The following is a 27,809-nucleotide window of genomic DNA, read 5'->3' on the forward strand; positions in this document are numbered from 1 at the left end:
TTTTTATTTACGATTTACACAACGTGCCAACTTCACTGGTTTTGGGTTTGTATATTTATTTAATTTTATACTTAATTTTGTTTCACTAAATAAGCGTTTATCACTTGCAACTTTCAAAAACAGTGCTTCTGTTTTAAGAAATTCCCATCAAATGTATTAAATTAATGGAAATGTGTGCAAGACTGGAACATAAGAGCCACCTCACCGATAGGTGAGGTGGCTCACCTATCAGCCACCTATCTCACCTATCAGCCACCTATCAGCCACTGTAGTCAGCCAAATTTTAGAACTCTCTGCATTACTTTATTTACAATAAATAAACCGATTATCCATTATTGACGTTTACTAATTTATTTGTTATAATCGTACATATACGTATTGTGATGCATCTAAAAATTGATCATTTCCCCCACCTGTAGTTCTGAGTGATCAGAAGATTCATCTGGCTCTGATAGTCAACTTTTTTTTATTATACTGTGTACATGTTTCTTTATTTCTGTCGTTGCTGTTTCCTGCAGGTATTTTTCTTTGCATCGCTAAGTTATTTGACTCACCCAGGGCCCACTGCTGCAGCCACGCTGGTACTTTTTCATTAAAACATATTTTTTACCTGCACATTGCCTCCCATTTCTACGGGTAGGGGTCACGCCACATGCCAACATGCTACACTTTGACAAAAGTCACCTTTAGAAAATTGAAGTACACCCCTTGTGAGACCTCCCATCTGATACTTATATCCTGAACTGCATACAAATGCTGAGCACTATTAAATACAAATCTTTTTCCCCCTCATACTTGGCCGCCCCCAAGAGAGCGAAAGAGAGAGAATGCCAACCTGGGTAATTGACCATGTTGCTCATATCAAAGACGCCCACTGAGAATAAGCGGATACATTATTTTGCTTTCTGTTCACTGAAGTTGCTTCCTTTAATGCAAACCTCGCCAAAAACGAACAATCCAGACATTTGGAAAAAAAACTAAATAAATAATTCTGTGTTGTTATAGTGTTCAGCTCCTGTTGTAAAGGTGACAACACCGAGTAGCACCATCGGATGAAAAATAATCATACTAAAAATGATAATAAAATTGAAAATACAACGGTTCATATCGGCAACATGTGCCAAGAACATCAGAACATTGAGAATGTGTACATAATAACTTCTTTAAGCAAAATGGTTGGATAGCACACATTTAGTTGTGGAATTTACTTTAAGCAATTATCTCTCCTGACCTCCTCTTATTTCCCTCTTCTCCTCTCTGAGCGGAACGCTGTTGACGACAGCCATGGTGAATTACTGACACGGCTCGCAGACAGCAGTCCTTTGAGAAATATGTCAGCATGCATCTTACAGACAAAAGTGTGGCCATGCAAATATTTCCAGCTTGTCATCATCCCCACATAGACCAATGTGTTGTCAGTTTTAAAGCCAGGTCAGCTGTCACAAACATATCCACTCTGTACATTCTGTTTCCTCATTCCCACCCAGGAAAAATCTACACACATTTTATGTGGTAGGAAAAAATAAGGGTTGGCTGTCACACGTTTTAGTGTCAATTGCTCATCATCAAAACATCTTTCAATAGTCACTCCTACGAATACAAAATTGACTTATGACTGCAGTGCTAAACACCCCAGCTGTTATATTGTGGGGTTTGTGGATGACACAGTAGTAGTGGGACGCACCCCAGACAGGAAGGAGGTAGAACATCTGGTGGATTGGTGCAAAAGCAGCAACCTTAGCATCAATTTACCTCGATGGTGGACTTTAGGAAGGTCAGACACCAGCAGATGTGTATGTGATCTCCAGCTTCATGTATCTTAGAGTTAATCTGTCCAAGGACCTCACCTGGAGCTACAACACTTTTTGTTTGCTTAAAGGCCTACTGAAACCCACTACTACCGACCACGCAGTCTGATAGTTTATATATCAATGATGAAATCTTAACATTGCAACACATGCCAATACGGCCGGGTTAGATTAGTAAAGTGCAATTTTAAATTTCCCGCAAAATATCCTGCTGAAAACGTCTCGGTATGATGACGTTTGCGCGTGACGTCACGGATTGTAGCGGACATTTTGGGACACCATTGTGGTCAGCTATTAAGTTGTCTGTTTTCATCGCAAAATTCCACAGTATTCTGGACATCTGTGTTGGTGAATCTTTTGCAATTTGTTTAATTAACAATGGAGATAGCAAAGAAGAAAGCTGTAGGTGGGAAGCGGTGTATTAGCGGCCGGCTACAGCAACACAAACACGTAGCGGCTACGACGTAGTAGTGTTTCATTGTTTACATTCCCGAACGATGACAGTCAAGCTTTACCATTGGCCTGTGGAGAACTGGGACAACATAGACTCTTACCAGGAGGACTTTGAGTTGGATACACATTGGCCTGTGAGGAACTGGGACAACAGAGACTCCTACCAGGAGGACTTTGAGTTGGATATGCGGTACCGTGAGTACGCAGCTGTGGCTTCCAAACATTTGATCGCTTGCCCGTACGTGCGTGCCGCTATGTGCATGTCACATACGTAACTTTGGGGAAATATATGTGCTGTATGAACTTTGGGGAGGTGAATGGTACTTTGGGCTGTGGGATTGAGTGTGTTGTGCGGGTGTTTGGTTTGTATTGGCGGGTTATATGGACGGGAGGGGGGAGGTGTTTGTTATGTGGGATTAATTTTTGGCATATTAAATATAAGCCTTGTTGTGTTGTGGCTAATAGAGTATATATATGTCTTGTGTTTATTTACTTTTTTAGTCATTCCCAGCTGAATATCAGGTCCCACCCGCCTCTCACAGCATCTTCCCTATCTGAATCGCTTCCACTGCCCTCTAGTCCTTCACTCTCACTTTCCTCATCCACAAATCTTTCATCCTCGCTCAAATTAATGGGGAAATCGTCGCTTTCTCGGTCCGAATCGCTCTCGCTGCTTGTGGCCATGATTGTAAACAATGTGCAGATGTGAGGAGCTCCACAACCTGTGACGTCACGCTACTTCCGGTATAGGCAAGGCTTTTTTATCAGCGACCAAAAGTTGCGAACTTTATCGTCGATATTCTCTACTAAATCCGTTCAGCAAAAATATGGCAATATCGCGAAATGATCAAGTATGACAAATAGAATGGACCTGCTATCCCCGTTTAAATAAGAAAATCTCATTTCAGTAGGCCTTTAAGAAGGAACACCAGCGTCTCTACTTTCCCAGGAATCTGTGCTGTTCTGGACTAGGGTGCCCCATCCTTAGAGGTTTCTACAGATATGTGGTGGAGAGACTTAGCATCGGCTTAACAGTGTGGCACACCATCTGCATGGCTAAAGAAAAGATGGCACTGCAGAGACTGGTGAAAGCTGCTAAGATCGGGGGGAGCAGTCTTCCCACCGCCACAGACATCTTTGTCAGCAGATGCAGAAAGAGGGCTCTCTGCATCACAGAGGAACCCACCTACCCACACACACACCAGCAAACCCTATCTCCGGAGTAGGACCACTAGACTGAGGAAGAGCTTTTTTCTGGAAGCTGTCAGACTGCTAAATTCTGATGGTACTCTGGAGTACAGGATACCAACCTATGAGTACATCCTCTAAGCGAAAATGCTCAAATTGTGTCTATAGTGTCAATATTTACTGTGACTACTATTCTTTTCCAGCACTGCCTTAACTCTCTTGGGCATGGAGTTGACTGGAGCTTCACAGGTTATCTCTGTAATCCTCTTCCACTCATCCGTGACGACATCACAGAGCTGGTGGATGTTACCCCTTGCCACCTTTCCATTGAAGATGCCCCACAGATGCTCAAAATGATTTTGGTCTGGTGACATGCTTGGCGATGGCGAGTTCATCACCTTTACCCTAAGTACACTTATGCTGTTTTACCAGCTGTACATTGACTACTTCACATTGTATCAAAGTGATTTATTCAGTGTTTGTCCTATGAGAAGATATAATCAAGTATTTGCAGGATTGTGATTTGTGAAATCACTTTTTAATGTGGCTTTTAACGTCATATAACTCGGAGCAAATTTTGGAACACATTTTCATTGAAAAGCGAATCAGACGATACAAAAGCCGAGCCACCATATTACCTTTTAGTATCAGATAATAATTGATTAAAGTAATAGATTGTTTTTTTGTGTGCAATTTTCTACGTGTAAACACACCTGTTAATGCTAACTACTTGTGCAATAATAGCAACACTTTACCTTACTAGGCCAAGGGAGACGTGTATTTTCTTCCTTTAGCACATTTGTTATATGCAAAGATTTAGCACCCTTGCACTTTAGCACTATAGCACTTCTCCATCTGCCTTATGCACGTTAACCACAATGGTGACTTTATTCTTGACCTGTTCCTAAGCTGAGGTCATGCAGGAACCGACTGTTTTATATGGGTCTCCATTTTATTTTATGTCTATCATTATATCTGAGTCTGTGTGTTTTATTGTACTGTTTATGTCTGATGTTGGTGCTGTCTAATTTAACTTTTTATGGACCTTGTCGTATATACTGTATCATCAACCTGCCGGGGAAATAAGTCTTTGGCTACAATCTGGCACATTTTAATTGTATTTGTTCATTAAGGTGCATTGTCCCATGTAACAAAGACATAACAAATGACGACTTCCTATCATGAATTTCATTATACTTCTACAGACAAGGTTATTGGTGTGTTTAGTGAGACAGGCCAAAATTAAGTCAGAGAAAATAGGTAATTTATGAATTATGTTTTTGTTCGACCTTGTATCAAAAATGGTCTCCGGACTGGTGGTTGGGGGCGCATTAGAGAACACAGCCAAACCTAGAGATGTTCTAGCAAAGTATTTAGTAGTTTAATACATGGCTAGATGAGACTACAGCATTGTTATGTGAGAGAAGATGTTCTAACTGCTCTTGCAGATAGTCTCCATCCTCCTCCTCCTCACATCTCACCGCCTCGGGAGCAGCATCTAAACGGTGAGGTCGCTCAGGGTTAAATGCTTTCATGTTGCCTTCTCAGGGACCACTTCTCAGGCAGCAAGTACCACTCGAGTGTCGGCACCGGGGTCTGTGTTTTGGTGTTTGCTGTGTGTGCACAGGTCGCCCCGTTTTACAGCGTTACTGCTGCCGTGTGATCTTAGACAATCGCGTGCTTGTCAGTTCCCCGAAACGTGTACACACGTCTGATTGCATCAGTAGCAGGTGTGTGCTTGCGTGTCTTTCTAAATAGATCCTCGTTGAAGTTGAGTGTGTGTGTGCGTGTGCTCATATGCATAATTACACAGGACCACGTTGAAAGGTGAACAATGTTTCACACAAACATGCTCCAGGACCTATTGTGTACACCTCAATGGGGTTGCCTTGCGGATGTGCAGCTTTAGTTCAGTGATAACAATGCAGCAGTGTATTAGGACGAGCACTGGCACTCACTGCATTCACCCCATTGTCATTCCCAGCGCTGCAGTGAATCTAAGCACGCCATAATTATCCATGTACTGTAAATGTAATGATGATTTTTATAGTGTTGTGTATGTTTATGAACGTGCAAAAAGGAACTAAAAAGGATGTGGAAGGAAAGATTGAATGCTGCTTGTGGTGAAGCAAGAGAGGTCAAAGAATGAAAAAAAAGGTATCTGTTGTTATGAAGGTTTAATTAATAATGCCAGGGGCAGATTTGTGCATGTGTGAGATAATGTGAGCGCACGTGCAGTCGGCCACAGTGCGAACAGCTGTGTGTACATTATGAAATATTAATTTAAATATTAATAATAGTAATGTTGTTAACAACAGAAAGTGATTGGCATGATGATGAAGTTCAAAATCCCCCAAAAAATCCCAACAAATTCTAAGAATGTATTCTAAAAACATTTTAGATTATATATTTAAATCCAAATAATGCATTCCAGAGTCAAAAACAACTACACACATTTAATTTAGCCCATAAGTGGTTTGGTAAATTAGCATGGAAACAACAAAACCATTTTGAGTAGCTGCTGTCATTATGTTGGTAGAATTGTACTTCGTTTTTAGCAGCCCCTGTCAGAGAGTTCACATAATTTGTCTGTATGCACAACATCAGAGTAAAATTAATTGATTGTTTGTTATCATCGCACGGTGGCCTACTGGTTAGCATGTAGGCCACACAGTCAGGAGACTGGGGAGGTTTGAGATTTGGGTCTCTGTTTGGACGCCAAACAGGGAATTATTTGGTACACCAAATAATTGCTTATATCAGTTTAAGGACCCCAATTAACAGTGCACGAGTTGTCCCAAGTTTATTTTTAAAACATGATTCAATGTATAGGGGAGCAAAGTTTACCACCCAATGCATTAGTTCCACACCAAATACAACAACACACAACGTTCCCCTTGAACTAGATGGACATCATGAAACATGTCTAATTGTACTAAGACAGTAAGATAATTAAAAAATACACCCATATAACCCTTTCTCTAGGCCTGATGGGTAATATATGCAAAACACTCTCTGACACATTTTAGTTGTTTGAGGGACAATGGGGTCATCGATAGAAAATGGATGTACAGAGGGATATTTCTGATTGATTTAGAAACTTACGAGCCTGGAGATTGTCAGGGAAGTAAACAAGGTAGGAATTAATACTCAATGTTTTATCATTTATACTTCATATTGTAGTGGCGGGCAATCTTATCCAGCGTGCTCTTATTGGCGGGCAATCTTAATCGTCGGATTCGGCCGGCGCGCACATATTCAGGTGGCGGGCAATGTTATCCGATGCGCATTGTGCGCACATATTGATGGGTAATCTTTATAGTTGGATTCGGCACGGCCATAATTCGGGTGGCGGGCAAATGTATTTGGTGCGCACCGGCGCAGATATGGGTGGGCAATCTTAATCGACACGCACATATCCAAGTGGCTGGCATTGTTTTTTGATTGATGATGACTGATGATGAGCAGCCAGGTTCCTGACATCCATGGTCCTTCACTGACTGAACGTAAGTCATTTAGCTACAATATATTTTTTTACACAAGCATCTTTAGCATTAACTGTGATATTTAGCTTTTGAATTTGATGTAGGATTTTCTGTTAGAGCATTGTGGCTTTGACTGTGTTTTTAGAACCTTATCAGGAAGTGTTCCATGAACTGTTTTGATTTTTGTAAAATATCTTTAGGCCTTCCTGTAAGCAGTGCTGCGTAAACAGAGCTTTTCATTTACGTACAACTATGGTTGACACAAGGCTTAGCCATGTAGGTATCCTAAGCATTGAGTCCAAAAGAGCTAATGACTTGAACATGGATGATTTTATTAAAGTGTTTGCCTGCCAACACAAGAACAGGTGTATTCATCTGTTTTGAATGTTACATCAGTCCCACCATCCTTTGTTATTCCACCGTGATTCTAGTTCTACTCAGTCTAATTCATGTATTTGTTTTTGCCAAAGACTTTTAAGGCACACTGTGTAATATTTTTAAATTATTTTATTGCCAGCAACGTAAAGTGTGTATTTGAATGAGGAGTTTGTCTGTTTAAATTTAAATAAAGGTTTATGAATGTTATACTTTTACTGTATTAAAGAGGAAAGTTGACATACTGTATAAGTATTTTGCGCCAATTATTGTTGCAAGTTGTTTGACTTATCGTAATACCGCAATACTTTGCAATATTGTTTAATGTCAGCAATTGTCTTGCAAGAAGATTCACCCCATACTTGGTGGTGGTAACCGTGGTAAACTGCTCTAGCAGTTACAGCTGGACACACCACTGATCACCGCCATTATATGGTGTAGCTAATGTCACAATAAACCTCTTAAGATCCAACCAAAACATCTGTTCTTACTCACTGGCATTATCTTATAGCCAGAGATTGACATAACCTTGTTTTACAATGAACAAAGTGGTGTTTTTTTTTAATAATTAATTTTTAAAATCCGATTAAACACACTTCTGAATTTCAATTAATTGTGATTAATCAGAGTAAATTATATGTTTACATAGTTTGAATTAACTTTGAAAAATACCTCAATAGTTTGACAAAAATGTAATTTTACTCTCAAAAAAACATACAGGAACATTGTTTTAAATGTTTTACTTAAATTGTTTTTAATTAATTTTTTAATGAGTGTAACTGCCATATTTTTCAGACAATAAGGCGCACTGAAAATCCTTTCATTTTCTCAAAAATTAACAGTGCGCTTAATGACCTCTAAGTAATGTTATTTGTTACATGGTGTAATAATTCATGTGACCAGTAGATGGCAGTCATACATAAGAGATACCTGTGGACTGCAGGTTGATGCCGCCTGTTTAATAAATGTCACTAGCAACCCAAACCCATAACTTTGATGTTTCATTGAGAATATAGAACATTACAGAGCACTCAAAAATCTGTGAAAATGTTTTAGTACTCTAGTTCAGTACTTTATTCTGTACCATTTTCAAGAAGTGGTCACAATAGACCAAGATGTTTTAAGGATCACTAACAATAATTTTATTGAGCAAAATTGATTACTGTCGGCAGGCACGTGCACCCATAGGGCCCTATGGGTGCTTGAGCCCCTGCCCTTTTTTGCCTCATCTTAAAATGTGCCCTCTGCCTGTGTGTGTGGTTTTTTTTGTTTTTTTTAAACAACATTAATAAATTCCTGTCAGGGATGTAAAAAAACAAAAACAAAAAAACAGCGGTACAAAAACTCCACGTTTTCTTGTAATACCGGGTTGTTTGAGCCTGCCGCTTCCGCCAGAGAGAGAGAGAGAGGGCGAGTGAGTGAGTAAGTGAGAGGAGAGAGAGCCAACTGCGCCCCTGAGGAGACGTGATAGTGGAGCAACTTGAACCTGTGAGTTATTGTCTAGTCGCCGTCCACTTATTCAGCATCTAATATGGGTAATATTTTTTTAAAAAAGCTGTATTAATCTATTATTCAATGTGTCAGCTTCTCTTTTTGCTGGACGTCGGAGCACGGCGCATCAATTGAGCACGGCATATCAATTCCGCACAGAGCAGAGCGGATCGTGCGGGACAGGAAGTAGTGTACAAAATAAAACACCGGGTTAATTTTCAAAATAAAATGCACTGTGTTTACGGCGGATCACATGAGAAAGTGAGAAATACCATAAGTTACAACTTGATGGTGTTTTCATCAAATTAAGGGAAGAAGGACAGATTTTCACATTGAAGTTATTTCCATTTGGGTATTTATTTTTGTATTTTTTTTCAAAGTTCATGTTGCACTGTTCAATGTTCAATATTAAAGTGCTTATCTTTAACAATAAATAGCCTAATAATAAACCAGTGTTTTGTTGCTTTTCATGTCTTCCAAGCCTATGATAATGTGAATTAACTCATTATGACAATAATTTGTTGACACAAAATAAATGGCAATCACTTTTACCTACAAAGGACACACAGATAAGTAGTTAGCTTCCTATTAGCAAATTTAATTTTACATTAATTTCCATATTGTGCAAAGAACAAAAAAAAAATGTCCTGCCCTTTTCTGACTTTGAGCCCCTGCCCCTCTATAATCATGTGCACGTCCCTGACTGTCGGCCATAACCACACTAAACTATTATCCAGCAAAACGGGTACCCTTCTGCTGTAATCATACCAAAACAGACAACCTACATGTCGTATTGACAGCAACCGCTCACTCTCTTTCATTTACGTCAAAAGGCACACACACTTGGCTCTGCCATGATGCATTCACACCACAAAATTAGTCGGAAAACTCCAACTTCTTCCCATGGTTCTTCTTCATCGAAATTAGCTGAGCGCGAGCAAACTCCAGCAGGTTTGGGATACCCCCCAAACAGTACAATTCCGACATCAGAAAAGAGTTGCTTTACTAATTATGAGAATCTGACGAAGGTCAGTTACATTATCATGACGTGTTAAATGTGGTCTTGGAAAATGTTTTTATTAGTGCATGTTCTTCTACATAGCCTAAATACAAAAAAGTTAATTGTTCAAAGATTTGTTGTTATTTGTTTTCATAACAATATAACATAAAATACACTATAATAGCCAAGAACAACAAAATAAAACAGACTATTTAGAACTGTGCACAGTTTACACTGACTTTTGAATGCTATAAAAAAAATTGTTTTTTTTAAATGTTTTGTCTGGGAAAACAAAGCTGTTCACTATGATATTAAGATGCCCATTTAGATTTTATCTGAGAATAGGTTGGTTCTACATCAAATTTTCCATGAAACATAGCATTTCATGTTTACAATATATATTATGGTACAACTAACCTCCAGAATCTGCAGTGGCTGTTTTATCTGAGTTTGACCAAACAGCAGATGCTCACTCCCAGCAGTCCAAAGATGCCTTTGATAGTGAAAGAATCTCGGTAATATCTTCGACCCAACTCTTTCATTTTAGTCACAAATTAAGAGTGTTACTAAAACAGCCTTCTTTCATCTCCGTAATATCGCTAAAATGTGTTCCATTTTGTCCACTAGCGACACTGAGATAATTATTCATGCGTTCGTTTCGTCTCGTCTCGATTACTGTAACGTAATATTTTTGGGTCTCCCTATGTCTAGCATTAAAAGATTACAGTTGGTACAAAATGCGGCTGCTAGACTTTTGACAAGAACAAGAAAGTTTGATCATATTACGCCTATACTGGCTCACCTGCACTGGCTTCCTGTGCACTTGAGATGCAAATGTAAGGTTTTACTACTTACTGTACGTATAAAATACTTAACGGTCTAGCTCCATCCTATCTTGCTGATTGTATTGTACCATATGTACTGGACAGAAATCTGTGTTCAAAGAACTCCGGCTTATTAGTGATTCCCGGAGCCCCAAAAAAGTCTGTGGGCTATAGAGGGTTTTCTATTCGGGCTCCAGTATTCTGGAATGACCTACCGGTAACAGTTAGAGATGCAACCTCAGTAGAAGCATTTAAGTCCCATCTTAAAACTCATTTGTATACTCTAGCCTTTAAAAAGACCCCCCGCCCCTTTTAGACCAGTTAATCTGCCATCTCTTTTCCTCTCTGCTCTGAGGTTATGAGGTGACCACAGATGAGGCTTACAATTGAGGCTATAAAGTGTGTTCTACCCGCTTACTCGATTCTTCGAACAAACTAGTCGATAGATTAATCGGAGTATCCTCACTCATCTTTGCACTGATGTTTGCATCAATCACTGACCGTGTAGCAACTGTACCGCATTTCAGGTAACCATCCATCGTTAAGGTGAAAAAGCATGTGCGATCAAAATTAATCTGCGTTTAAACATTATTAAAAAGCAATAATTTGCTGTGATTAATTGCATGCCTTTACTTTGACAATCAATCAAATCAATCAACGTTGGCATTCAGCTGTCAACCAAAACAACCATGTTGCTCAGGACAACCTTGGAGAGCGCCTGTATGTGACCTAATGAATACATAAATGACTCTGTCCACACACAAAGGGTCTGGTTGATAATGATCTTGTTCTGCAGACCACACTGATGACAAAGTCTTTGGCCAAGATAAAATTAGCCAATATTCCAGACATTATTAGTGTGGTCAAAGGTACTGTCATGATTTGACATGTTAATGGGTCGGAGGACTTACTAGATAGTAAATTACAGGGAAAACTCTAAAGCTAACAATATGCAGTTCGACCAAGTTAAGGGTAGAATTTTCATCAAACCTATAAAGATAGAGGAGGATCACTATTGTATGAGAACGACTTAGCACCCAAAGAATAAGATGACTGCAATCCTGTGCAAATATTGTCCTGTTCCCACTCCACTGTTACTTTCTTTTTGTTTTATTCAGTGATGGGCAAGCTACTTGGAAAATGTAGAAAGCTAAGCTATAAGTTACTCTCAAATGTAGCTAAGTTACAGGGTAGGCTACCCCCGGAGAATTATAGCAAGCTACACTACAAGCTATACGGCAAAAGTAGCTTGCTAGAGCAAAGCTACATTTAACTGCATTTATATCTAAGGGCCCACATGTATAATATCACTGTTAATGTAACTGAGCGTGTACAAATGGACCCAATAAGGGTGCATTACTATTAACTATCTGTCATTTAGCTGAGGACATCCTACAACTACCTCTATTTATTTTGGTTTGCTTTTTCTTTGGCCCACCCCTATAATGTTATCCATTTTCTCTGCCTTAAGCAAAAAAAGAGCATCTATCTATATCTTGACAAAAGAAAAAATGACTTGTGTGTTGTTTGGGAACAGTTGGTAATGGTTATGTGCACTTTTCATGAACTCAACTCACCTTAATGTGTGTTCCTAAATTTGTGTTCCACGTTTTACAAACATTTGTAGATGAAGAGAGCAGTAATGATTTTGGTTTACAGAGTAAACAACTAAAAACTGAGGTTTTGGGCATTGTTTTCTCTAAACGCATACATTTTTCTAAATATGGCCAAGGACACGCATTATTGTTGGTTTCCTGCACGTCATCTTCATCAATAAAGGAAACATCTAATCTGTGGGAGAGAATCCCTCATTTGTGTCATTCTCAAGTATGTTTTTTTTTATTCGACAGCTTGAAGCGTCCTTCTGTTTCCGACGCCCTCGTCGTCATGTGCCATGATTGCATGTCTGTTATGATTTTGCTTACTAGTTTCGATGACCCGCCTTATCTTGACTCTGATTGGCCAGTCTGTAATGTGGATGTTGTCATTCCCCTAGGGCAGGGGTCGGCAACCTTTACCACTCAAAGAGCCATTTTAGCAAGTTTCACAAATTAAAGAAAGTGATGGGAGCCACAAAAAAAATTTACAATTTAAAATGAAAAACACTGCATACAGAGCTTAAATGCTTTGTGCTATATTTACCAGGGGCCTCCGACACACGCACCGGCACGCACTTTAATGTGGACATTTGATGTTAGTGCAGCCCGCGAGTTTTGAATGAATGGCGCTTGATAGCGTCATACTTGCCAATCCTCTCATTTTTCCCCGGGAGACTCCCGAATATCAGAGCGTGATGACACCGCCCTCTACAGTCTGCCCTAACAGTGTACCTGCTTGACCACACGTAAGTGACAGCAAGGCGTACTACCTCAGCAACCACACATCTTACACTGACGGTGCCAATACCCAGAATCCCATGCAGCACTAACTCTTCCGTACTAGTTCAGCAACCACACATCTTACACTGACGGTACCAATACACATCTTACACTGACGGTACCAATACCCAGAATCCCATGCAGCACTAACTCTTCCGCTCAACCAACGCAAGGAGAGGGGGGGGGGTTGATGTGTGGGGGGGTTGTGGTAGCGGGGTGTATAATCTAGACCGGAAGAGTTAGGACTGCATGGGATTCTGGGTAATGGTTGTGTTGTGTTTATGTTGTGTTACAGTGCAGATGTTCTCCAGAAATGTGTTTTTCATTCTTTTTTGGTGTGGGTTCACAGTGTGGCGCATATTTGTAACGTAACAATGTTAAAGTTGTTTGATACGGCTACCGTCAGTGTAAGCTGTGTGGCTGATGAGTAAGTATGCTTTGCTGTCTCCTGTGTGTGCGATTAATAACAACATGCAACATGCGGCTGGACTGGCACGCTGTATGTAAATGCTATAGAGGACAATTACTGCAGTGCAATCAGGGCACGCCCTTTATCTAGTATTTATAGTCTAAATAGGATTATTTTTTCCCTGGGAGTTATTTATGAGAGACACTGAGATCCATAAGTCTCCTGGGAAAATCGGGGGGTCGGCAAGTATGTAGCTGAGCCGCATCAAAGTGGTCAAAGAGCCGCATGCGGCTCCGGAGCCGCGGGTTGCCGACCCCTGCCCTAGGGCATTGTATTTTCTCCATATTTTTTTGACCTGGATTCGCAGTCCATTTTACTTCTTTGTAGCTTGTAGCTTTGATGTAAGCGACCTAGCTACAGCATAAATGGGTCGAAAAGTAGCTAAGACAGGAAAAGTTACTCGTTAAAAAAGTGGAAAATGTAGTTAAGCTATGTAGCTTAGCTACATGTAGCTTGTTACTGCCCATCATTGGTTTTACCGTACAATGTTATTACTTTTTACAACCAAAATATTACGTAGAATTTGCCTCCACAATTAATACAACTTCAATAAAGGCAATGTTTGTGTCTGGAACAAAGTCATAGACTCAACACATGAAAGCAGAAATTTGATTGAATCAGTTTTGGATGTTCCACTTGATTTATCTATGTTCCGAGTGTAACAGCAAGTGTGGCTGTGTGGAAATTTGATGTGTAAAACCCCTCTTGTCGACACATTAAGAGCAGAGCTGGACAAAGAGTTGACAGCTCATTGGCTAGTGCTACCATTATTAACTCTTAATCAATTACACCAGACAGAAAGTACTAAGGTAAAAGTTAACTGAACTAAAAAGAGTTAAAATTGATAGTTCAACAGTAATGTTGACTTAACACTCAACATGCAGCCTATTGACAATCAAAGCATAGAACACAGTATGTATGTTGTATAATAATTTTAATGCATTATTATTATTTTGTTGCAAATGGCGGTTGGATATCAATAACTAATTCCAACGTTAGTTATTGATATATATATGTTGTACGTTTGTATTCAGAAAACATTGATATAACTGTGCTACAAATTGAAAACAGGAAGTGAACATATATGTGTAAGAAACTGCTATGAAGTGGAAAAGGGGTAAGATTAAGTCAGCTGTGCTTCTTCCTCATCCTTTTCGAACATGAGAAATGGAAAACTTGTGCAATATCATGTTGAAACTGCATTCATGTTCGAAATAAACTTAAACCAACCAACCAAGGTAAAAGGGAATTTACGGAACATAGTATAATATCTGTCATTTGCGATGGGGCCACACATCAACATTAAATAATATTAAAGGTTGGGGACCTCTGCTTTAATGTATGAACTTGAGCTATAGCATTTAACTGATTCTGAAGATAATAAATGAGAGGAAATGATCGAATATCCCATAAAACTATTGGGATCATAAAAAATGTTAAAAACAAATAACCATGGCATTGTATCCACATAGCTTCTTACCTGCCATGTCAGTAGCAAAAGGTCGATCCGGTCTCCAGCCGGTGTACCAGCCCACAACTTTGCCCCCTGACACTAGTGGGCGCTCATATGCTCTGCCACCAACAAACCCCACCGGCCACACAGACACGCCTCGAGTGTTTCGCATCTAGAAAGAAAAATAATGCAAAGAATGGGATATGTTTAACTATTGTGTATCTTTTATTAGAACAGATTAGAGAGGTTTTATTGGCAATGCACAGTACAACAGGATGACACCACTAACTAATAACTTGACATGCCCAATACCGTACTTACATACAGCATGCTTACTTTCCTTTTCATGCCGCAGCATCATGCTGACTACAGGTAATTCAGGCAGACTTTATGATGTAGCGCTTGTGCAAGTGTCCCTAAAGTTGTGACCAGCGTAGGGAACCTATATGAGAGCTGCATTCTGTTTGCTTCTGCCAGCTTGAACAAAGCTCAGGCTTATCTAACACACACACACACACACACACACACACACACACACGCACACGCACGCGCACACAAAAAGCATGAAGCCCATCCTACTGTGATTATGTGTATGTGTGTCTTATTCTATTTTCCAATCCTGGCCACCCACCGCTACTCTCTAACACAAATAGCCTCCAGCCAGGCGCACATGACAAAACAGAACAGCAAAACCCATCAGTCAGTAGCGTTGCATTGTTGCATCCAAATATCACACAGAGTTCTATATTCGCTCTCACTCAGTGAATATGTAGAAGGAACTTACGCTTCGGTTTCCTGCAGTACGACCACTGTGTATCCAACTCAGTCCTTTCAGGATTTGAAAGTATTTTTTTGTGATTGTTGGGGCCTTAATTGCCTGATTTCACAGTAGCTATTTCAAAAAGTTTTGCAAAACTTTTAACATTTATTTTTGTGATTTATTTTTTGGATAACATTGCTTCAGCTTGTAATTTTAAGGATTTGGTATCAATGTTTTCAGTGCACTTTGTAACAGTGACTCAAGAACAAACAATTTTATAGCTTTTAATCAGTTTTTGGTTGACATTTTATAACGTAACCATACCAATTATAGGCTGGCCATGTCTTTGTAAATGAGGTCGAGTAAGCACATTAAATATTTATCTCCCCTACTGCACCTTGCACTTCTCCCGAACACCAGTGTCCTACCAAGGCACCTCATCCCCCAAGTCCCAAAGATGACAACTGCTTTGAAGCTCTTCCTCTCTTCTCACTTAAACTAAAATGTCCTTAACTGGTTTCCATGTAGCTGATGCCTGGTCTTCTCTCTCAGGTCATTCTCCAAAGACTTTACAATCAGAGAAGACTCAGAAACAGAAGAAGAAAGCGAGGCGTGCACTCGGTCCCAGATCATCTTGAAGCAAAGGTCTTTTTGGCTTAATGGTGAAGTTCTGCTTTGACTGCTGATGAGCCTCTGCTTTGAGTACAGAACCTCCAAGCACAGAATAGATTGACCTTTGATTACATTTCCAGTGGGATTCAGCAGTGTCCAAAATACAGATGGGTACCAGATTCGGTACCGTTGTATGTACCGACCAAAGCCTGTTGGTACTACTGGGCATTGATCCACGTATAATAATGTTGTATGGTTGAGAACTGGCAACGGCTCAAGCACTTGGCCAGGAAACAAGCAATCAAACACTCAGAGAAGAGTCAGTCGGACTGCCTCTAAGTCATGTTTAAATTTTCAGTGCCAACAAAGCAAGAAGAAGGCGCTAAAAAATACAGTAAGGTTCTTGAACACCTTTGTTGTGGCTCCAAATAGTTTAACTAGCTTGTGTACTGTAGTCACTACACTCCTCCACAAGGGGCGGCATGGCGTAGTGGGTTGCAGGTTCGCTCCCCGCCTCTTACCATCCAAATCGCTGCCGTTGTGTCCTTGGGCATGACACTTCACCTTTGCCCCCAGTGCCGCTCACACTGGTGAATGAATGATGAATGATGGGTGGTGGTCGGAGGGGCCGTAGGCGCAAACTGGCAGCCACGCTTCCGTCAATCTACCCCAGGGCAGCTGTGGCAACGAAAGTAGCTTACCACCACCAGGTGTGAATGAATGATGGGTTCTCACTTCTCTGCGCTTTGAAAGCACAATATAAATCTAATCCATTATTATTATTATTATTATTATAAGACAGTATCATGAGTCTTTCAAAGTTACGCCCTTCAATTCCAGGGCCAGTGTTTTCTGGTGAGAAACCATGACACTTAACTTGTCAGGATTTAGCTTGTTAGCTTTCTTTGCTACTAATAAACAATACTAACTGGAGAGGTTTTGAGTTTGATTGGAACTGGTGCTGTGTTAAAATACTTTTTTTGCAAGCAAATAAGGCATTCTTGCAAAGGTGGGCAGTGTGCTTCATGGCATCAACATAGGACAAGTACTGAAAGCCAACCAATTACAGCCTTGTTTACGCAATGTTAGACTTTTTTTTAGGCGTACGTCACACTACACGACATGTTTTGGAGGGGCAAGACACAATTTGCCTTAAAGGTGAATTGCACTTTTGGATGATAGGGGATGCAATACATTTTCATAACATGGTCACTACTGCATAGTTTCTCTTATTATATTCTTATTTTTACTGTTATATCTTTATTCTTATTGATGCTTTTTATTTTTATTGTTTTTGTAATATTTTCTATTGTATTTCCATTTATACCCCCACTATTTACTTTATACTTTTTAAATTCGATCTCAATTCTGTACACTGCTGCTGGAATTTAAATTTTCCTGAGGGAACTCTCCTGAAAGAATCAATAAAGTACTATCTGTCTATCTATCTATCTATCTATCTATCTATCTATCTATCTATCTATCTATCTATCTATCTATCTATCTATCTATCTATCTATCTATCTATCTATCTATCTATCTATCTATCTATCTATCTATCTATCTATATAAAAAGGAGAAACATGGAAGAAAAGGAGATGTGTGACAACCAGTGTTAGGCATAATGCCCTGCCATAACAACGGTGTTACTAACACACACATACAACTACGGGGAATTATTAACAACAATTCAATGATCATGCAATACCACAATACTCTGTTTGTGGAGGAGAGATACAGCCACCAAAGCACATTCAATCCCTTTATTGACTATAATTAATTGATTTGTCAAAGTAATTTGCCTAACACTGGTAACAACACAACAGATCATAAAACTAAAATCTAGCTGAGTTGGATCTTGACTAATTGTCAGGTGGCGACAGGTGTGGGTATTTACCTAGGGAAACTGTAGGGAAAAACTAGAAAAGAAACCAGTAACAAAATAACATGCAAAATACGGGGGGGGGGGGGGGGGACAGGAACGTAATGTGACAATACGTTAAAGGAAACTTTATGTAGCAATATTGTAATCAAATACGTTTTGTCAACTTCAAGTGGGTTTTAATTTGGTGGAGACAGGCCCAAATGGCTCTTTTGATGCAAAATGTTGCTGACCCCTGCGCTGATTTACATTGACTATGCTTTAAACATGCTACCGATGAGCATTAGCGATTTTACATAGCAATTTCAACACCCCCAAACTTGCTAATGAAAACTACAACTAAGATGCAAGATACAATCAAACAGCTGCTGTGTAATAAGTACAATACTTACAGTTTAAACACTTTGTTGGACTCTACAAAAGACAAGGCTGACAGTTTCAACTTGATGGCAAAGACTACTTCCAGGCTAAAGCAACATAATGTCATCTAATATCTTGGAGTTGCAACAGCATGCAATATTTACTATATAATACAGCATGGTCACTTCTTTGTTGAATTCAATAGAGGTGGTATGATAACAATAACAATCATGATTTGGGTTTTTTATAGCACTATTTGTAGAGACACTCTATATTTCCAAAGCTGACAAAGACATACCACCTCAGCTACACAAAGTGGAAATTCAATAGTGTAGTATCTGAACCGAGCAGTACCATTTTCTTAGACTCTTTAGTTGTGAAAGGAGCCCTCAGCAGAGACAGAAGTGTCAGACCACACTGCACATGTTTTATGTATCCCCACTGTCCCATAAAGGTGACATTACTTGGCAAAACGGGTGTCAAGGGTAGCTGTGAGCTGACAGTACTTCAACAGATGGTGTATTATTGTTGTATGTGGAAAATACATTTTGTGCCAACATCTGCAGATATTGCTGCTGCCACAGGAACATCTTACACAACAAACCTAAAATTAAGCTTTTTTCTTCGTTTTCAATTATGAATGAAGGTTACCTGAGCATACACATTATGATGTTATAGAGTCTGGTTGTTTAACGGAAAATATATCAAAAGATAATAATGAGACTATGGTTTTGAAAAAAATATTATTAATTTTAGCATGCTTCCCTCATTAACTCCTTATGTTAACCTTGATACGAGCAATATCACAACACAGCAATGTGAAATTTGTGTTCTTTAGGTTATTGTATTGTATCGTGTGCAGTCAAATTAATATTTTTTTAATGAGATTATCACAATCACAATTTTGATTAATCATGGTTAATTGTAGTAAAGTACTTGCTTGCAATGAATGAACTTAATAATATTTTGACACAAATGCAATTTTATTGTCAGAATGAATATGACATTCTGACAATAAAATTGCATTTGTGTCAAAATATTTAAAACTTTTAAAACACATTTTCCAATAAAAATGTGTTTTAAATGTTTTACTGAATGCACATCATTTTTTAAACACGCTAAAGTCCTGTCATGTATTTGGAGTGACATTTGCCAGCGAGCACACCAGTCAGTCTCCTCACTCATCTTTGCACGAAGATATGCATTGACCTGATCACTGACTATATAACAATCTTTCAGGTAACTAACTATCCGTGGTTAAAGCAGCACTAAATAAAACATTTTAACCTTCATAAAATGTTTTCAAAACTTTTGGGATGATACATGGACTTAGAACTAGTTGAATGACACCTCTGTCATAGCCTGAGGGGGTCTGTATCGCTTATACCTGCACTTAGCAACTTTGAGGAGGTTGGCAGGAACTCTGCCACACAGAAAACTACAAATGTGCAGACTTGCTTTACGGCATACGTCACTCCCCCTTTCCCCATTCGTTACAAAGACGAAAGTCGGTGTGAACGCTTACGTGCAAATACTGCTATCATGGCAGAAGCTGCAAAACAACCAAAGAAAGGAAAAGTTTTGTCTAAGGAGATGAAAATCAAATAAAAAGGAAGCGGCTTGTATAAAAAGACAGTCGAGAATCAACATTGGCTCGGCTTTCATTCGATGGTGTGAGCTCAAAGACGGGAGATTTCAGACCGATGCTGCCTTGGCGCTGTTCCTGCTATGCTAGTAAGTGCCTTTCGATGCTAAAATCAAAATGCTGATGCTAATGTTAGCTATTGTAAATTTGCGTGGTAGCCAATAAATAGCTACCACTGGCGGTAGCAAAATCAACCAAAATGGAAAGTTTTTAAGTGGGGCAGACCCTGTCTGTAATTAGCAACTTTCCTTTTTAAACCTTCGTGTGGATCATGATTAATTCTTCATCAAAACGGGAAGATATGAACATCCTATCAGTCATCATAACAGTGAGAGCAGACATTGTTCAGTAAGCTATCGTTGTATTATGTTTGTAGTTTGTATTTCTTGTTAAAAGAGCCATCTGTAATAATCTGGCCAGAAACGGTACTGCAATCATTCTGTAGTCCCCTCCTCCTCTCTCTAACTGAGGTTGCCAGATACGCAGCCGAATCCAGCTCGATGGACTGGGCTACTCCAAGGAACTTAAACTTCTACTGCCTCTTACTAGGGGTTGAGGTGCTGGGACCATAATAGCTGAATAGACAAGCATTTTGTCAATAACAAATCTCTAATCAACCCATTTTATACAGAAATTAGGCTATTTTCAGGAAGAAGTACGTCATGCCTGCGTACAATATCACAACAAATGGCAATCATATGGTTATTGTCATACTATCAGAAAACAAAGACTAAAACCAACTACAACCAACGCTAGCAATAGTTATATTGGTGAAAATAAGTAGAGCATGCTTAGCAGCCTAATGTATGCCTAAAGAGGGGCTATTTTACCAAGGTATGCCTATAGGCTATTGTTTCAAACGTTTCAGATTGTCATGTAATTTGGTACATGTAGTCCACAATATGCAAACACAAATGAGGAATTATTTTATCATGTGATTTGTCTGTCTCCATACGTTTCACATTGCCATGATGTCAGCCGTGCTAATGTTGGAACCCATTTCTTCAGCGTATCAGCATATTGAGAACGAAATAGGCACTGAAACTACCCATATCCACATAGGTTTTATTTGTCATAAATATATTAGTGAACGTGAGGGCGTGGTGACATGGAGCAGGTCAGAAAGATATGACGGGGAAGCTTATGGATGACGGGTAAGGTTATGGATTGTTTTGAAATTGAGGATAATTATTTTACGTTGGATACAGTGTTTGATGATTATCCGGGCAGCAGAGTTCTGAAGAAGCTGAAGTCTGTAAAGTGACTTGTGACCAAACAGGAGAGAGTTACAGTAGTAGCGAGAGGTGACAAGGCTATGGACCAGTATGGCAGCAGTATGTGAGGTAAAGGATGGGCGAAGGCGATTAATATTGCGTAAATAAAAGTAAGCAGACCGGGTAATGCTGTTTGTGTTGGCTTGAAAAGAGAGTGTGCTGTTGAGGATGACACCCAGACTCTTAACTTGGGAAGAGGGTGAGACGGAGGAATTGCCGAGAGTAACGGACAAGCTGTTGGTTTTGGCTAGAATGGATTTTGTACCTACGAGTAAGATTTCGGTTATATTCTACACTAAGCCGAAGGTTATCCAGGCTATACCCCACCTAACCTTATCCTTGTCCACACATACACAATGCCACCGTTTAAGAACCCCTCCCCCAACCGTCCGCCGGCGCAACACGACCTAGTATGCATGCGCGAGAAAAAAAATGTCACCTCTGACCTGGAAGTGTATTCTTACCCTGTATTTAACATCTGGACAAGAAAAAGTGAATCCATTGCATAATTTAATGGAGCCAAATTGATTGCTACCAAGAAGACATTTTAAGCTTAGTTGAAAGTAGTGAGGGTAGCACGGTGACAGAGGGGTTAGTGCATCTGCCTCACAATACGAAGGTCCTGAGTAGTCCTGAGTTCAATCCCGGGCTCGGGATCTTTCTGTGTGGAGTTTGCATGTTCTCCCCGTGACTGCGTGGGTTCCCTCCGGGTACTCCGGCTTCCTCCCACCTCCAAAGACATGCACCTGGGGATAGGTTGATTGGCAACACTAAATTGGCCCTAGTGTGTGAATGTGAGTGTGAATGTTGTCTGTCTATCTGTGTTGGCCCTGCGATGAGGTGGTGACTTGTCCAGGGTGTACACCCCCTTCCGCCCGATTGTAGCTGAGATAGGTTCCAGCGCCCCCCGCGACCCCGAAGGGAATAAGCGGTAGAAAATGGATGGATGGATGGATGGATGGATGAAAGTAGTGAAGTGAATTATATTTCTTGATCACTTTTCTCTACTGACCCAAAGCGCTTTACATAGTGAAACCCATTATCTAACTTACATTTTTAAACCAGCTTGGGTGGCACTGGTAGCAGGTGGGTAAAGGAAACAACGGCTGTGTCTAGGATGGCAGAAGCGGGGATCAAACCTAGGACCTTCAGGTAGCGGGCATGGCCACTCTACCAACCGAGCTACGCTGCCCATATGATAACTTAAATTGCAAATATAATATCAAAATAGCATTAATGTCTGATCCATTTATTGTTGTTTTTTAATAATAACATATTATTTCACTACATTGTAGGAATATTGGTAGTTTTCCTCTATTTGTAATTATTTGTACATGCTTAATATACATATCATGATTTTAAGTTGCATTATAAGTGTATTTTTTGACACATTTCAGGGGTTAATCTCCTTAGTGATACTAAGGGATTAGAATTAGAAGCTTTAATCGTCATTGAACAACAACATATACAACAAACCTGAATTGAAAAGCTGAATGTCAACCTTAACTTCTTAATTTTACAATGTTTAATTGTGTCAATTGTGACTTTATAGAGCTTTTAAAAACTCATACATTCCTAAAACTATTTTGGTTTTCATGTATACTGTATGTTTTACACAAGCAGATAATAGTTTCTTGTTTGTTCTCTTTTTTTAACCTTAACAACTGCAAACGATCTACTGTACAGTATCTACCTACCTGTTTGCATATACTGTACATCAGAATGGCCATTTACAAGTGTAATTAACAAGAAAATATGAATGAGCAAATGTTATGGCTACAGAGAGAGTCTTGGAGAGTTAATAAAAAGTGATTTGCTTTTTAACAAATTATTTTTATTTTCCTGGATATATGATGACTTAATTTGGCGTCATGTTACATTACAGCATGTCACTTGTAATACACAATGTACAATCTTATTACTTAAAAAGGCTTAAACAATTTGATGTTATATGGATGCTTTATTTTAAAAACAATTTACACTAACATTTTTGACAGGAATACACTTTAGTCCTTTTTCAAACACTTTTTTGATGACACATTACAAGAGAAGTATATCAGGCTAATTGGAATAATTTAAAGTGCATTGTGTTTGTACTACTGTCTAGTCCAGGGATATGTTCTCCTAATGTCATAAAGCAATCACTACAAGGCAGCATTTGGCCCAGTATAGCTACATATTTATGTGCACATGCAAACTCTACTTTCAGGTAAGTGTTTTCACATCAAGGTTCATAATATATTTTCAATAATAATATATATATGATAGCAAAACATGTACTTGCAGTGTAAATCTGCATAAACAGTACCGTGTGTCAAACTAGCAGTGTATTTAGCTATCTTTAAATACTTTGTATACTATGTCCTACCATAAAAATTTGTATGGTTAGCATTTAAGAAAGTATACAAAGATGAGGTACTGCAAAACAAGTTGGTCAGATAAAAAACATGGTTACGGTTAGCATGTTAAAAAGTGCATAAAGGTGAGTGAATAACAAAAAACGTTAGGGTTAAGGGTTAGTTTGTTTACGTATTTTAGTAACACAAAAAAAAACAGTTTAGAAACGTTTTTTTGCAAGAGTGGAAAAAATCTTTGCAAAGTGAAAAGTAAATGTTCCCAGTTTCCATTCTAAGTAAATGGATAAAAAAAAAAAAAGTTAACACTTATGGGAAATGTTTTTGTAAATGTGGAAAAAAATATACGCCGGATAGTCGAACCTCGGATTCAGGAGGAACAGTGCGGTTTTCGTCCTGGTCGTGGAACTGTGGACCAGCTCTATACTCTCGGCAAGGTCCTTGAGGGTGCATGGGAGTTTGCCCAACTAGTCTACATGTGCTTTGTGGACTTGGAGAAGGCATTTGACCGTGTCCCTTGGGAAGTCCTGTGGGGAGTGCTCAGAGAGTATGGGGTATCGGACTGTCTGATTGTGGCGGTCCGCTCCCTGTACAATCAGTGTCAGAGCTTGGTCCGCATTGCCGGCAGTAAGTCGGACACGTTTCCAGTGAGGGTTGGACTCCGCCAAGGCTGCCCTTTGTCACCGATTCTGTTCATAACTTTTATGGACAGAATTTCTAGGCGCAGTCAAGGCGTTGAGGGGATCCGGTTTGGTGGCTGCAGGATTAGGTCTCTGCTTTTTGCAGATGATGTGGTCCTGATGGCTTCATCTGGCCAGGATCTTCAGCTCTCACTGGATCGGTTCGCAGCCGAGTGTGAAGCGACTGGGATGAGAATCAGCACCTCCAAGTCCGAGTCCATGGTTCTCGCCCGGAAAAGGGTGGAGTGCCATCTCCGGGTTGGGGAGGAGACCCTGCCCCAAGAGGAGGAGTTCAAGTACCTCGGAAACTTGTTCATGAGTGAGGGAAGAGTGGATCGTAAGATCGACAGGCGGATCGGTGCGGCGTCTTCAGTAATGCGGATGCTGTACCGATCCGTTGTGGTGAAGAAGGAGCTGAGCCAGAAGGCAAAGCTCTCAATTTACCGGTCGATCTACGTTCCCATCCTCACCTATGGTCATGAGCTTTGGGTTATAACCGAAAGGACAAGATCACGGGTACAAGCGGCCGAAATGAGTTTCCTCCGCCGAGATAGGGTGAGAAGCTCTGCCATCCGGGAGGAGCTCAAAGTAAAGCCACTACTCCTCCACATCGAGAGGAGCCAGATGAGGCTGTTCAGGCATCTGGTCAGGATGCCACCCGAACGCCTCCCTAGGGAGGTGTTTAGGGCACGTCCGACCGGTAAGAGGCCACGGGGAAGACCCAGGACAAGTTGGGAAGACTATGTCTCCCGGCTGGCCTGGGAACGCCTCGGGATCCCTCGGGAAGAGCTGGACGAAGTGGCTGGGGAGAGGGAAGTCTGGGCTTCCCTGCTTAGGCTGCTGCCCCCGCGACCCAACCTCGGACTCGGATAAGCGGAAGAAGATGGATGGATGGATGGATGGAAAAAAATATGCAAGGACGGGGGGAAAAAGATTTGAAAAAAATGGTATCAAAAAGGGTTAGGATTAATGTTTAAGAACGTGTACACCGATGATGTACTTCAAAACAAATTATGATAATGGTAAATGGGTTATACTTGTATAGCGCTTTTCTACCTTCAAGGTACTCAAAGCGCTTTGACAGTATTTCCACATTCACCCATTCACACACACATTCACACACTGATGGAGGGAGCTGCCATGCAAGGCGCTAACCAGCAGCCATCAGGAGCAAGGGTGAAGTGTCTTGCCCAAGGACACAACGGACGTGACTAGAATGGTAGAAGGTGGGGATTGAACCCCAGTAACCAGCAACCCTCCGATTGCCGTTGCTCTACCAACTTTGCCACGCCGCCCCCATTGGTTGGAAAAAATATTTCCGATTCATCAAGGACAAAGAATGCTATTTTTAGCATTAATGCTAGTAAAATATTGACACTACATGTAAAGTTTTGAAGAGGAATATTCATTTTAAACTTTATTTTTGTAAATTGTATGTCTATTGCCCTGCGATGAGGTGGCGACTTGTCCAGGGTCTACCCGCCTTCCGCCCGAATGCAGCTGAGATAGGCTCCAGAACCCCCCGCGACCCCAAAAGGGACAAGTGGTGGAAAATGGTTGGATGGATGTATGTCACTTTTTTGTGTGGAAGTTTTTTTATAATGAGGTGCAACTATTTAGGCATCTTTGTGGCGCTTTGGACTATTTTTATTCGGTTTGCCTGAGGATTGAATGTTGACGGTGGCGTGGCGGCGTACATGAGGATCACCTACAGCTGGGAGATATTGCTTGAACTGCGACCACAGACAGCAGGCAACGCAATTCCGCCCATTTCCCACTTGCTATGGAGCAGTGGTTCTTAACCTGGGTTCGATCGAACCCTAGGGGTTCGGTGAGTCGGCCTCAGGGGTTCGGCGGATGTCAAAACACACCCGACTCATCGTGTAAATAAAAACCTCTCCCTATCGGTGTATTACAGATACGGCAACAGCAGAAGTCACACTGATTTGCAGGTGTGTAACTTGTTGTGAGTTTATGCACTGTGTTGGTTTTGTTGTTTGAACAAGGTGATGTTCATGCATGGTTCATTTTGTGCACCAGTAAAAAAACATGGTAACACTTTAGTATGGGGAACATATTCACCATTAATTAGCTGCTTATTAACATGCAAATTAGTAACATATTGGCTCTTAACTATTCATAATTAAGTACTTATTAATGCCTTATTCGGCATGGCCTTATTATAACCATAACCCTCTAACCCTGGGCCTAACCCTCTAACCCTAACCAAATAACTCTAAATTAAGTCTTTGTTATTTACAATATGTTCTTCAGTGTCCAAAAAACTTTAAATTAAGTCTTTGTTACTTAGAATATGTTCCCCATACTAAAGTGTTACCAAAAACCTATAACTTTGTCTTGAATTTGAAAAAAAACAACATTTTATTTTTCACTAAAGAAGGGTTCGGTGAATGCGCATATGAAACTGGTGGGGTTCGGTACCTCCAACAAGGTTAAAAACCACTGCTATAGAGCAATAACCTGGCAAGGACAGATGAAATATCACACACAAAGCGCTGAAAAAAGAGGAAATACGGACTGGATAACCGACACCGACTATCCTTCTCTCTAATGTTCAATCCATCCGTAATAAAATGGACAAACAACGCTTACGCAAGGTGCAAGCGTGATTTTAGGGACACATGCTTGTGACCTTTACAGAGCTGTGGCAGCAACAAGGATCTACACCTCAGCGGCTTCGGGCGCCCCGTCCGGATGCACCGGTCGCCTCGCATAACGAACAAATCTTGCAGAGGCGCAGTATGATTTTTACATCAATGAGAGGTACTGTACTGACGGCACAGTTCAGGAGGAAATATGCACCCCTGACTTTGAGCTTTTATTAATTTCACTTTGGTCTTTTTACTTTTCACCCATCTACATACTGTACACCCGAGGGCCGGCATCCCAGCAGTCGCGGAGGTAACCAATAGACCCGATGCTATCTCTCCTGACTATGGTTGTACAGTATACCGGTACTGGTATAGTATCGCAATACTAACAAATCAAAAACTGTACTACACTCTGTTTGAAAAGTACCAGTTCCAGGGCATGACGGTGCGTCGTCACGTCACGGCATTGATGGTTTTGCGAGCAGACGATCATGTTCGACAGCGCACAATCACGGAGTACTTACAAACAGACACAGTGTGTAGACAGAAAAAGGAGAACGGACGCATTTTGGCCTAAAAACTAACAATAAAGGTGAAGATATAACACTGAAACGCCCGCAGGAAGAGGTGCTTTAAGACATGGCTAGCTAGCACGCGGCGAACGTCCATTCGCAGTCGGCAGTGTTTTAGCTACTTCTAAATCACT

The 27,809-nt window shown here is 40.3% G+C and overlaps 1 protein-coding gene across 3 annotated transcripts in view; it reads right to left on the minus strand.

The window, feature by feature from the left end:
* The window catches only part of b3gat2 (beta-1,3-glucuronyltransferase 2 (glucuronosyltransferase S)), a 639,688-nt gene that overhangs the window by 525,887 nt on the left and 85,992 nt on the right, over window positions 1–27,809 (minus strand). For all 3 annotated transcript variants that reach the window (XR_009827273.1, XM_062058840.1, XM_062058839.1), the window contains exon 2: window positions 14,952–15,096. Coding sequence is in view for 2 of the 3 variants with exons in the window: in XM_062058840.1 (XP_061914824.1) it covers window positions 14,952–15,096 (145 nt within the window). In the remaining variant the exon portion in view is untranslated. The remainder of the gene's footprint in view (window positions 1–14,951; window positions 15,097–27,809) is intronic.

This window comes from Entelurus aequoreus, linkage group LG09 (genome assembly GCF_033978785.1).
Source record: "Entelurus aequoreus isolate RoL-2023_Sb linkage group LG09, RoL_Eaeq_v1.1, whole genome shotgun sequence".
Taxonomy (NCBI): domain Eukaryota; kingdom Metazoa; phylum Chordata; class Actinopteri; order Syngnathiformes; family Syngnathidae; genus Entelurus; species Entelurus aequoreus.